The 13,813-nt window shown below is 40.6% G+C and overlaps 1 protein-coding gene across 1 annotated transcript in view; it reads left to right on the forward strand.

Annotated features, from left to right (window-relative positions):
• The window catches only part of VPS53 (VPS53 subunit of GARP complex), a 138,407-nt gene that overhangs the window by 41,318 nt on the left and 83,276 nt on the right, over positions 1-13,813 (forward strand). The window contains exons 5-7 of the mRNA XM_031967767.1: positions 3,975-4,061; positions 7,688-7,803; positions 8,913-9,032. Coding sequence (XP_031823627.1) covers positions 3,975-4,061; positions 7,688-7,803; positions 8,913-9,032 — 323 coding nt within the window. The remainder of the gene's footprint in view (positions 1-3,974; positions 4,062-7,687; positions 7,804-8,912; positions 9,033-13,813) is intronic.

Raw genomic sequence — 13,813 nt, forward strand, 5'->3', positions numbered from 1 at the left:
ATGTTTTGCATGATTGCACATATGTCAAATTGCTTATTGTCTTAGGGAGGGGATGATGAGGGAAAGAGGAAAATAATTTAGAACTCAGAAACATTTTTTAATTAATGTTAAAAATGGTCTTTATTTTTGATTGGAAAAAAATGCTATTAAAAATAAATCATGTACCCATTTTGACCATATATATTGGTCTTTGCCATGTTTCTGCTGGATTACTTTCCAGTTTTCCCCCAGAATTTTTTGTTGAATGCTGAGTTCCTGCTCCCAAAGCTTGTCAAATAAATTCTCGACCCATTCATTTTTTGGATAAGGAAATTGTGGTCTTGGGTGGGGAGAAAGACTGATGTAGTGAATTTGCCTTAAGGTCGACATAGTGAATCATTGATAAGCCAACATTAGAACTAGCTTTTCTGTCCAGTCTCAAATTTGATTTCCTTTTTACCTAAATATACTTCTGGTTTGTTCCTTTCCTACTGAATAGGTTCATGTTAGAGAAATGCCAGATAATGTTAGTAATAACCTCAACAAAGTATGACTAGGAAGGTAGATCTGTCGTTTCCTCACTCCCAGAAATGTTCCATTATATATCCAAAACCCAAATGGGAATGATTTCTGAATTGTCTCTCATATTCTTCTGCCCCCTGTTCTGTTCCTTAGAGTAAGGAATTAATTAGGGAGTAGACAGGAGTGTCGTCTATGCATGAATTAGAAATGTCTTTTGACTCTGTCCAACAATTTTCTGGGAGTTTCTCTTATTTATTTATTCATTCATTCATTCATTCATTCATTTATTTTTAGCAAGAATTCTTGATTGTGAATGTGGGAATCTATAATCATTGTGACTGTTGTTTCAAAACCAAGTGCCAAACTGCTTTTCTGTGGAGGACCCCAGAGACCAGGTTACAGAAATAACAAAATGTCCTCATTTCTGGCATAAAAACCAAGATATTTGGAATTGCCTGGAGATTGTTGTTTTAGAGTATGTGATTTAACATGGGATAGAAAGGCAGAAAGGGATATATGGCTCCATTTTTGGTGGCAGCAAATTCCCTGAAGTGGCAGGAGGTAAACAGAAGCTGTTGTTTAGGGAAAAGCTAAACCATTTAATGTCTAGGAGAAAGAAGTTTTCGTGACTTGGAGATTCCAACAGACCTTGGCCCTTTGTAACCTGGGAAAGCAATTTTTTCTCCCCTTTCTCTATTTACTCGAGTGCTTCAGTTATATAAATTAGATAACTTCAATTATCACTTTTTGATAGTTGCTTAGATCTGTATCCCCAGCAGAACCCTTCCCCTAGAGTTCCAGTCAATCGGACAAATTTTATTAAGCTCCTACTATGTGCCAAATATTTAGAGTACAAAGAAAGGCAAAAACAAGCTCCAAGGAGCTTCCATTCTAATGAGGGAACGAACATGTAAATAAATAAATATTTATAAGATATATATGGAATGGATGGAAAGCCACTTTAGGAGGGAGGCCCTAGAAGCTGGGAAAGGTCTCTTATAAAAGGAGGTATAAGTGCTTCGAAAAAGCATAACTCGAGGGGTCAGAGCACTGGGGGTTGGGGAGAGCAGTGCAGAGGGACAGATGGGAGTCTGAGGAAAGGCAGTTTGGCCAACATAGCTCATTTATAAAGTACATGGAAGAAAGTTGAATGTAAGATTAGAAATGTGGGAAGAGGCCAGATTGTAAAGAGATTTAAGTACCAACCACAGGGCTTTACATTTATCCTGAAGGTAATAGAGAGCCACTGCATTTGTTGAGAGCTGGGGGTGATATGCTTGGCAGAGGTGTGGAGGGGCTGAAGAGAGATAGACCAAAGGTGATTAGGGCCTGAATTTGGGCAGAACAGTAGTGACTGTGGGAGAACAGAAGGGGAAGACATGAGGAGCAAAAAAGACAAGATTTAGCATCGTGTTGGATTTGAAGGTGATGAATTTGAGGAATTTCACACCTCAGTGACCAGGAGTATGGCAGTACTTTTGACAATAATGGGAAATTTTAAAGACAGACGGATTTTGGGGGGAAAGATAATGAATTCTATTTTGAATATGTTTTGAGAGGGATGTGATACATCCAGGAGACTGAGGAGCATCAAGAAAGAGTAGTGTCATGAAAACCTAGGGAGGAGAGAAAGCAGGATGATTAACAGTGTGAGATGCAGCTAAGAGATTAAGTTTTAGAACTGAGAAAAGACCCTCATCTTTGGTAATGAGGGGAGTATTGGTAACTTTTGAAAAATTAGTTTTAGTTGAACAAGTATCAGTTTGCAGAGGGTTAGAAAGGAGGAGAGGCAATGGTTTGCCTGAAGAATTTGGCTGAGAAAGGCAGAAGAGATAGAGGATGATTTCCAGTTGTCTGCCACGTTTCTCCATCTGTATGTCCCACTGATAACTCAAGCCCAGGATGTCTAGAATTGAAGTCTTTCTCTTCCCTCAACTTGCTGCTTCTGGTAATGAATTCCTTGAGGGGGGACCACAGTATGAAAAAAGGATGGTCACTGAAACAGCTGGAAAAAAGCTAAGAAGTCAACAAACTTGGCTTGGACTCATATACATCTTGAATCCAGATCTTCCAATCCAAATTCAGTGCAGTCTCTGATGGCCTTTCATCTTTTTCTTTTTCTTTTTCTTTTTTTCTTTTTTTTTAAGACTTCAAATTAAACTCTGCTAATCAGAGATTTAATATTTTATACCCCTCAGAGCACTCTACTATCCACATTCTACATATGTGATCATATTCATTCTGTTTATAAAGGGCTTGCCAGGACGGTTTCAGAAGCTGTGCTCCTGAATCCAAAGTAAACAGTTTGTTTTGGTCAAAATGAGGTTGCAGTTTCTTTGTCTGGCTGATATCTTCCATCAGAACCATACACATTCTACATGTGTGTTCCTTTAGTCCCACACAATTCCCACGCTGCTTTTTCCACTTGTGTGAGCTACTGCAGCAGATCTTCCTTTTTTAAGGTGTGGTATCCATTTTTGTAAGGCTTTTATTTTCTTGGAAACCTTTGGCTTGCTCAAATGGACCTCTGGTAGTGTATTAAGCATTGTCTCCTCGAAGGACAGAATAGATGAAAGAGTGTTACAGCCCTACCAGTTCCCACCTCTTCCTGGTGGTTTAAAGAAATCACATCCTGGATCTGCTAACATCCAGAAGCCTCTTCTCTTCTCTTCTCTTCTTTACTCCTTCCCTGCTGTATCTGAAGAGATTACCATAATGAACTCCCTCACTGCAACCATGACTGTTGCTGTCACTTTACAAAAGTGATAGGACCTTTTTATTTTATAATAAGTTTTATTGATACCTTCTCTTATTACATTACAGTTATTTCTGGAAATATTTTTTCAATTGCACCCTCTCCTTTTTAACAAAGAAAAGCTGTTTAGCCCAAAACACCCCACACTGTGACTACATCTGGGAATACACATAAGATTCTGCCCCAGAAGTTCTCTGCCTCTTCCTTTTTTTTTTTTTTTTTTTTTTAAGGTATACCTATTTATGCAATTGTCTTGCTGCACAAGAAAAATCAAATCAAAAAGGGACAAAATGGGAAAGAAAACAAAATTCAAGCAAACAACAACAAAGAGTGAGAATGTTATATTGTGATCCAGACTGGGTCCCCACAATCCTCTCCCTGGGTGCAGATAGCTCTCTTCATCACAAGATTATTGGATCTTTTCTTAGAGAAAGTAGGTATGCAGTCTCAGCACTTTGAATGGATGGCACTTTAAAAGACCCAAGCACTTGTCTAAATATATGACAGTGAGCATTCATTCTCAGAGAATTACTGTGTAATTGTCCATAAGATGTAAGGTATCAAACAAAGGCAGTTTTACTTTAAGGCAGAAAATCTGTATTGGTAGTTGGTGCTGCTTTGCATTTCCCGTTTTTTTGTTTGTTTGTTTGTTTGTTTTTGTTGTTATTGTTTGTTTTGTTTTGTTTTTAAATCCACTCATAGATTCCTTTTATTTTAGGCACTGGAAGAGGCTCAGAAAGCCATTCAGCAGCTCTTTGGCAAAATTAAAGATATCAAAGATAAAGCAGAAAAATCAGAGCAAATGGTGAGTGTGGCAGTCCTTCTACATTTTTTTTTTTTTAAATTGATAGAGGTTGTTCACCTCGGCCTTGCTCCTTAATGGGCCTCCTTTCCTACTTCCTTGTCAGCATCAGCCGTAGAGCCAGCCCCTGGGAATGCATTCCACACCAACATGACAGTGGCAGTTTGTCCCTGCTCTCTTCCATTTGTAGTTTTCATTTATTTTTGTCCTTAAGGTAATGTTGTCGTACAGCTTTTGGTTCATTCCTGCAATTTCCATTGATTTCACATGTTTCTCAGTTGACTGAATATAACTAAAATGTCTAAGCCCTTTACAATCTGGCCCCAGGCTTCCTTTCCTGCCAGGTTTGTTCCATGTTATTTCCCTTTACATTCTGTCTCATTTAGATGGGCCTGTTTGTCTCTTACCAGATTTCCATTTTTTTGCCTCTGCAAAGGCTGATCCCTATACCTGGAACCCTTCTCCCCTCCACCTTCCTAATGCTCCAATGCTCAGTTCCTGGGCTTCTTCTTAGAACATCATACAGGATGGACCCAATTTCTCTGAAGTTGTTACACCTTGCCTTTTCTTCCTAAGATTGTCATGTAGTCATTTATCTGTATCCAGGGTGTATTCTGTAGAATAGGTAGAATGTAAGCTCATTGGCAGAAAGAGGTTTTCTTTCTAATTTTTAAAAAAAGTTAAGTTTTATTTTATCTTCACATCATCCTCATCCTCACCCTCTTAATTAAAAAGGCAAGAAAAACAAAGGGCCTGGTTTTGCCACAAGATGCCAGACTCCCACGTCTGGCCATCCACTCACCAGTCAATGCTTCCTTGCTTCCAAATTCCCCCACTTGAGCCCCCACATCACCCCTAAGGTAATTCAGAGTCAGTCCTGAGAATATCAGTAAATATTCTGGGCCTGCTCTCACTCTGACTGCTTCTGGCTTGGGATTGGAATGTAATGAGATGTCACAGGCCAAGAAATGTTTAACAAAGAGAAGTTTACTCAACCAGAACAAGGATCAGTAAGGATACAGCCTTGATTCAGGTGAATTCCCATTCGCCACAGTGATTGCTGAGCAGAAAGATGACTTCATGGATTGGCAACATCACCAAACCTTTAGAACCCCTGCTCCGCTTTTTGTGGCTCGGTAATCGAAGCCATGCCCGTACCCTGAACCCACCAAATCCTCAGGATAGTCTCCCTGCCACTGTACGGGGAAATCAGCTAGGCTGCTGTAAAGCAGATACTATTCCCCCACATGTGGGCTCAAGGCCCTTCAGCATCCCAGTTATCTTGGATGCTTTTCAGTTTGTCAATATTCTTCCTAAACTCTTGTGCCCAAGGATGAACATAGCCCAGAGATGGTCTTAACAGCAGAGAGGGATGGTCAACTCTTTATTCCAGAAGCTCTGAGGTTGTATTCCCAAAAAGGAATGAGCCACCTGCCCTGGGAAATATTCAAGCAGAAGCTGGATTGCCACCTTTCAGATGGGTCATCCTGAAGCAGGATTTCTTTTGTGTTCTGCATGGTCTCTTGGGGAATCAATGGCTGGGGGAGGGGAGGGTTCAAGAGACCTGGGTCCTTGTCACACCTCTGCTCCTGACTGGCCCTATAACCTTGGGCAAAGTCGTTGTGACAGTAAGAGGCAGTGGTCAGGGTACCAGGTTTGGAGTGAGAGAACCTGGGTGTGAATTTTGCCTCTGCCCTTTTATGGCCTGGTAAGTGACTCATTTCATGGAAGTGACTTGATCTCTTTGGGTCCCCTCATAAAAGGAAAGTTGGACTCCAGGGCCTTTGGGCTTCCTTCTAGCTCTCAAGTCATGATGCTCCAATCCTGAATTAGCTTTCCAACTGGAAACCTTTCCAGCTCTACAGAGCTTTGATTCTGTGATGGCTGTTTCATCCTGTAGAAGGATGGAATCTTCCTTTGACATCTTCCCTAGGCAATTAGGGAGGGGAGCTCTTAGTAACAGAACCAAAGGTAAAAAAGAGAGAGGGGAGGGAATGGAGGGAAGAACATAAATATTTTGCCCCAGAGGCAAGCAACCACTGAATAATAGTTGTAGGCAATTGCAAGGAATGTGAATTTGTAATAAAAAAAAAAGATTAAAAAATGGTATGTCATTTCTCTCCCCTTCCCCTCCCTCCAGAGTTTTGCTTCAGCTTGAAATAAACATGGAGACACTGGCATGCTGTCAGGGTCCTTCCAGAGGATGGTGGACACTTAGTCCTGGGCTTGGCCAGCCCGTTGGGCTCCTCCAAGGCCTGGCTGCTCAGTGCATCCTGCCTGGAACCACCAAGGTCTCTTTTCTCAGTCTCCTTCCCATTAACCTTCTGATTTCAATTTGTTGTCCCTGTCAGTGTTTTGGCTCATTCTCTGAACAGGCGGTTTTTAAAGTAGGCCCTGTTCTCATTAGAGTTTATTTACTGAGAAGCCCTGGGCTATGGAGAGAATGCCCTTTGGGCTCTGGTCAGGTTCCTTCCCAGACAGACAGAGCTCATGGGAATTAATAAATGACCTTATGCCAAGTTTCACTCTGGGCAGAAATTGCTTCATCTCTGTGGGCCTCAGTTTCCTCATACAGTAAAATGAGCATGTTGGCCTCTGAGGCCCTGCCAGTGCTAGGACCTTGAGACCAGGCTTCCATGATTCCTTCTCTGTGACAAAATAAGCGTATATCTGCTGGGTTCAGCAAAGGTGGGTCTGCCAGGAGTCAAGTCAACTCCAATCTTCCCAACAAACTGACAAGCCAGTGGAGCAGAGATACCCCTGAGGGAAAATACCATCTGTCCTCAACCACAGCTACCAGTCTGAGGCTCTTTCCAGTTATTCTTGCTTCTGTCTGACTTCCCATTTGAGCTTGGTGACTTGTTTTAGGAGAGGGGCACTCTCAGCCAAGAGATGGGAATCCAAGTTGTAACTTAGACCAAGTTGTCACACCTCTAGTATTCCTGCCCCCAGACTTCTATGCCATTTATTCTTTTAATTTAAACAGGAAAGAAATGGCTTCATGAGTTAGGAATAGCTGCTCTGGGAGCTTCCCCAGTAAATATGTCAGAATGATGGCGGCAGTGCTGCTCAGTCGCCTTACCATCTCTGGGCCAAAGTGCTGGTTTTACAACATCCCTGTGAAATATTAGTAATCTCATTTTATAGACAGGGAAACTGAGCCAGGGAAGTAAAGTCTTCTCTGAGATAGCTTTCCATCTGTTCCCTGTCTTGTATGTCCCCTGCTTAAAACCCCAGGGTTTAGCTTGTGCCTGACAAATAGTAGACATTTAGCAAAGGCTTGCCCATGTTTGTCCATGATCATGCCGAGTGTGGATTTGAATCCACTCAAGTATTCTTTTCACTCCCTGCTAGTGCTTTGCTAGAGTGAATTCAGTATCTGCTTAAAGGGTGTTTTGATGGTCAGCACAATGGGGATAACAAAAACATCTTGGAAGAGGTTGTTTTGTTTAATTTGGAAGAGCTTCGTCTTTGGCTAGATGAGTTTATTGAATATTCTGTTGTCTTCCTTTGACTCGGCCTGGCCCTGTGGTCAGTATGAATCCTTTTCCTGGGTGGCTGCTTTTGGAATAAGATGAGGCTGCTCTGTGCTGTCTTGATTCTTTCTCATTTTGTTTTTCATTATTTAGGTTAAAGAAATCACACGGGACATTAAGCAGCTAGACCACGCCAAACGCCACCTGACCACGTCCATAACCACACTGAATCACCTGCACATGTTGGCAGGAGGTGTGGACTCTCTTGAGTAAGTCCCATAAGCCTCTAACTCTTTCCATTCTGGGGATGACCGAGCCATGTAGGCCTTAGCTGCTTCATGACATGTCCATCCACTGTCCTTTTCATTGAGCAGCCCTTTGGGTGCCGTCCCTGTCCCATCTGGCTCCTTTGTCCCCAGTAGGCTAATGCTCCGTAGGTAGAAGTAGCCATTCAGATGAGTGATTTCACATTAACCACGTGCACCTCAGCGTGTTTTTCTGGGCACATCCAACAGAGTTATTTGTGCCATTCATTGTGTGTTTCTTAATGCGGGATTGCCTGGGCAGTGATCTTGGAACCTAATAAGCAGCATGAAAAAGATGAGCTGATTGCAAGTTTGAATTTCTCATCAGTGATTCCATAAAATCCATTGACCATATTAAAAAATTCAAACTGCCTTTTTCTCTCAGCAAAATTCTGACATTGTCATTTTCTTGCCTGTTACACTCTCAACTGTCTCTTAAGTCAGCAGTGTTTCTGGTGTCTTAGTATGGCATAAAGGAAATCTAGTGACTTTGTCGACCTTAGGAGGAGAAAGGAAGGTCAGACAAAGCAGAACAAATCCTCTATTGACTCCCTGACTCATCTTTGTGGGTTTGGTTTAATTGATAATTGGGAGAGACTGGGGATACCCACTTGGCTTCTTGTGGGGATTGTTTTTCCATTTCTTCCCAGAGATCTCCATGTTTTTTATCCAGTTGAATTGGTTCAAGCAAAATGAACTTGACACCTTAGCTTGAACTTGATACTGCTCTATTAAGAGTTTCATACAGGGACTAGTAAACCATGAACCCACAATTTGGAAATGACTTATTGAAGAATTTGGAAACGGATCATTTATGCCTCCTTGCCAAGTTTTACTGTTGATTTCATGAACATGCTTTTATTGACATTGGCTCAGTTAATCTCAGTAATCACCTTAGAAAAAAGATAAGCTTTCCTGGCCAGGAATGTTGACTAAAACGTAGTCTTGGTGTAGTGTGTAAATGAATGTCAGCAGCTTTTGATACAACCTAGAAAATAGTTCTTCTAATAAGAGACCATTGGTCACTCTGTTGGTGATGTCCTGGACCTCATAATCTCTGATTTTCTTTGCAGAGCCATGACAAGGCGGCGACAGTATGGAGAAGTTGCCAACCTTCTACAGGGTGTAGTGAATGTCTTGGAACATTTCCAGAAATATATGGGAATTCCACAGATTCGGCAACTTTCAGAGAGGTAAAGTGTCATTGAAGGGAATTCTCTTCTCAGAGGGAAAGGCACTTGGGAGATGTGTTACAACACTAACTTTTCCAATAGCATAAAGTCTTACTTGTTCCCCATGGGTCTGTCCTTGGTCTGTTTCTCTTTTGTCTACATGCTTCTTTCTCCATGTCATCCCCTCCCATGGTTTCAGCTTCCACCTCCACACCAATGACTCCCAAATGTCTATCTGACCTCTTTAGTTGGTTTTTTCTAATTAGAGACAGCCTCCAGCTGCCTCCAGGACATGTCTACTTGGATCCATTTCAGACTCAATCTTTCTAGATCCAAACTGGTATCTTTCCTCTTCAACCTGTTCTTCCTCCTGATCTCAATCTTTTCTCTTGGAGGCGCCTCCATTTACTCAGTCAGCCATGTTTGTGAGGGTGAGATTTTTTTGATTCTTCTTTCTTTTCTTTTTTTCCCCCCTCCAGTCCATATTGCTTTATGAATCATGTTGGTAGAGAAAAATCAGAGCAAAAAGGAAAAACTATGGGAGAGAAAAAAAAAAAAAAACACAGAAAAAAGAAGTAAATATAAGATGTGTTGATTTACATTCAGTCTCCTTAGTTCTTTCTCTGGATTCAGATGGCCTTTTCTGTCCAAAATCTATTTGGATTCCTTTGGATCTCTAAACCACTGGGAAGAACCAAGTCTTTCATAGTTGATCATGGCGCACTCTTGCTGTTCCTGGGTACAATGTAGTCTTCGTTCTGCTTGTTTTGCTGAGCATCAGTTCACGTAAATCTTTCCAGGTCTTTCTATAATTAGCTTGTTCATCATTTTTTATAAAACAATAATATTCCATTATCTTCATGTATCACAACTTATTCAACCATTCTTCAATTGATGAGCATCCACTCAGTTTCCAATTTTTTGCCACCACAAAAAGAGCTGCTGCAAACATTTTTGCACCTGGGGATCCTTTTCCCTCTTTTATGATTTCCTGAGGATATAGACCCAGTGATGGCATTGCTGGATCAGAGGGTACACAGTGTGATAGTTCTTTGGGTATTTGACTTTTCTGTATTCCTTGTCTTTCAAATCCAGTCACTCACCCTTTTTGTTGATTCTACCAGCACCATCTCAGATATCCCTTCCTACTCTCTACTCTTCCTACCACCTTCTCTCTCCATCTTAAGATGGACTCCCATGACTATTACCTTCCAGCAGGACTTCCCATCTCATTCTCTCTTTTTTTTTTTATTTAATAGCCTTTTATTTACAGGTTATATGTATGGGTAACTTTACAGCATTGACAATTGCCAAACCTCTTGTTCCAGTTTTTCCCCTCTTACCCTCCACCCCCGCCCCCAGATGGCAGGATGACCAGTAGATGTTAAATATATTAAAATATAAATTAGATACACAATAAGTATTCATGACCAAACCGTTATTTTGCTGTACAAATAGAATCAGACTCTGGAATATTGTATAATTAGCTTGTGAAGGAAATCAAAAATGCAGGTGGGCAAAAATATAGGGATTGGGAATTTAATGTAATGGTTTTTAGTCATCTCCCAGAGTTCTTTCACTGGGCGTAGCTGGTTCAGTTTATTACTACTCCATTGGAAATGATTTGGTTGATCTCATTGCTGAGGATGGCCAGGTCCATCAGAACTGATCATCAGATAGTATTGTTGTTGAAGTATATAATGATCTCCTGGTCCTGCTCATTTCACTCAGCATCAGTTCATGTAAGTCTCTCCAGGCCTTTCTGAAATCATCCTGTTGGTCATTTCTAACAGAACAATAATATTCCATAATATTCATATACCACAATTTATTCAGCCATTCTCCAACTGATAGGCATCCACTCAGTTTCCAGTTTCTAGCCACTACAAAAAGGGCTGCCACAAACATTCGTGCACATACAGGTCTCTTTCCCTTCTTTATGATCTCTTTGGGATATAAGCCCAGTAGTAGCACTGCTGGATCAAAGCGTACGCACAGTTTGATAACTTTTTGAGCATAGTTCCAAATTGCTCTCCAGAATGGTTGGATGTATTCACAGTTCCACCAACAATGTATTAGTGTCCCTGTTTTCCCACATCCCTTCCAATATTCCGCATTATCTTTCCCTATCATTCTAGCCAATCTGACAGGTCCCACCTCATTCTCATCTCCCTCCAAGTCATGTTCCTATCAGAATAAGCTTCTTTACACATATATTTGGTCACATCAATCCTTGTTTAAAACTTCAATTGCTTTTCATTGCCTCTTTTGCCTGGCATTCGAGACCCTTAGCCTTCTGGTACCTCCTATGCTTTATCTGATGAATTTTGACATGCCGGACAAACTGGGTTAGTCTGTTCCTTTAGACCAACCACTGGGCTTTACTTCCCTTCTGCCCTTGCTCTTTTGGATCTCTATTCCTCGGATAGCCACTTCCTCTTTCTGGCCTAAGGATTTTCTGTGTATTCTTCTAAGTCCAGATCAAAAGCTGCGTCATTCATGAAATCTTCTAGGTGACAACCTGCTCTTAGATCTCACATGTGCTTGATTACACTGTTCAGCTATATCTTAGATTCTTAATACACTAGAAACTCTCAATGACCAGGAACCATCTTTCTTATTGAAAAATGTACTCCCCATGCTTGTCGTATTGCAGGCAGCAATAAATAGTCAAAATGAATGAATCAGTGCATATACTTAATAGGGTTTATTGTTCTCCAGAATGAGTAATAGAAGATCATTTGTTTTCTATTCATTTCTTTTGATTACAAAAATTCAAGTAAATGTAGTTTCTAAATAGTTAGCACTTTATTTTTCATCCTCTTAGTCTTTCTTTTTGTCCCAAATCATTCTTCTAGGTGAGAAACCTTGCTGGATTGTAATTTCCTTTTTGATATTTAAATACTATTGGTTGCACTCAGCTTTGAGCTAAAGATTATGCTTTGATTCAGCTTAATTCTTCAGAATTAAAATCCCCCAAAGTAATTAGCTATTATTAAAATTGGGAGAGTTTTAAGACTTTTGTACAGTTTGACACTTTTCAATCCTTCATATACATCTTTTCCCTTAAAATCATTATCAAATAGCTAGGTAATCAAATGAATCAATTTATTAAAAGCCTATTATGGGCAGGCCCTGGGCTAGACTTTGGGGATACAAAGACAAACATGAGGTAGTCCCCTATGGAGCTTCCATTGTATTGATGGAGACATGGGGAAAATTTTTAAGTTTATATAAAAAATTTGCACTGAGTAAAAATTTTTTTGGTGAAGACTGGGAAATGGGGGAATGATCAGGGAAGATGTAATGTTAGCTGAGTTTTTCAACAAACTAAGGGTTCTAAGAAACCAAGGCAAAAAGAAAGTGCATCTCAGGCACAGGGGATAGCCAGTACCAGGGCAAGGACATGGGAGATGGACTGTTGGTTGTGAGAAGTTGCCCGAAGGCAGGTTTGGCCAGACTGTTGGCCAGGTGGAATAGGAAGTGATGACATAGTCAATTGCTATCAGATTGTGAAGGATCTTGAACATCAGGGAGTTTATATCTGATCCTAGGCATGATAGGAAATCACTGGAGTTTATTGAGTATGGGAGTGACATGGTCAGATGTGAGCTTTCAAAAAGTCCCTCTGATGCCATGGGCAGTGATTTGGTGGGGGAGACCTGAAACAGGGACGCCATTGCAAAGGTCCAGATGAGAGGCAGTGAGAGCCAGAGGTGGGGCAGCGGTCGTACTAGTTGAGAAGAGGAATATATGCAAGAGATCTTGTGGAGGAAGAAAAAAAAAAGGTCAGGCAATCAAGGGAAAGGTAGGAGATAAGGCTGACCCTGGGGAATCCTCTGATAGTAGTACCCTCCCCTTCCTACAGAAGTTTGGAAGAGGAGGAACTTTAGGGCAAGAGGAAGATAATGTGTTTCTCCTTCTGGGCTCCCTCAGCACATTCAGCCATGAGAGAAGGGCTGAAGCAGGATCTGTCTTGTCCCATTTTTATAGTGTACCATTCACATGAAGAATACCACCAGTAGTCTCCTTGGGGGTCCCTTCATCATCTGTAGAAGGATCCCAGCTTCCCAGCTAGAAAAACTAGGGCTTCCTTGGTCCCTCCTCATTCCAGAAAATGAGGTTCCCTTGAGGAAAAAATGGACTAAAACTGATCCCAGCACATCCAAAAAAAAAAAAAAAAATTGATATTATCCATAGTGCTTCACACTCATGGACCTTTATAAAGGAATGGAGGGAGCTATGTTCTCATGCTACTTCTTTAATGTTGTTTCTTTTTTATACTTTAGCAACATTCAGGTTTATTGGGTGGTTCTTTCTAGTGTTGCAGTCATTGTGTATATTGTTTTCTTGGCTCTCTTTACTTCACTTAGCATCAGTAAATATAGATTTTTCCATACTTCTCTGGATTCATCACCTTCATCATTTTTCATAGCATAGTCACATGCCTGTAGTATAGTTTGTCTATCCATCCCCCAATCTATGAGCATGTACTTTGTTTTCAAACCAATGCTGTCACAGAAGGAGCTATTATAAAGATTTTGATGTATACAAAGGCTTTTTCTTTCTTTCTTTCTTTCTTTTTTTTTTTTTAAATGACTTCATTGTACTCCATGTCCACCAGTAGAATCTCTGGGTCATAGAGCATATATATATATTAATTTTTATGTTAAATGTAGTAAAAATATGTTAAATCCAATATGTGAATACATGTTTAAACAATTATCTTGCACAAGAAAAATCAAATCAAAAAGGGAAAAAGTCAGAAAGAAAATAAAAGTATGCATATTTTAATCACTTTA

The sequence above is a fragment of the Sarcophilus harrisii genome, chromosome 4 (genome assembly GCF_902635505.1).
Source record: "Sarcophilus harrisii chromosome 4, mSarHar1.11, whole genome shotgun sequence".
In the NCBI taxonomy this organism is placed as follows: Eukaryota; Metazoa; Chordata; class Mammalia; order Dasyuromorphia; family Dasyuridae; genus Sarcophilus; species Sarcophilus harrisii.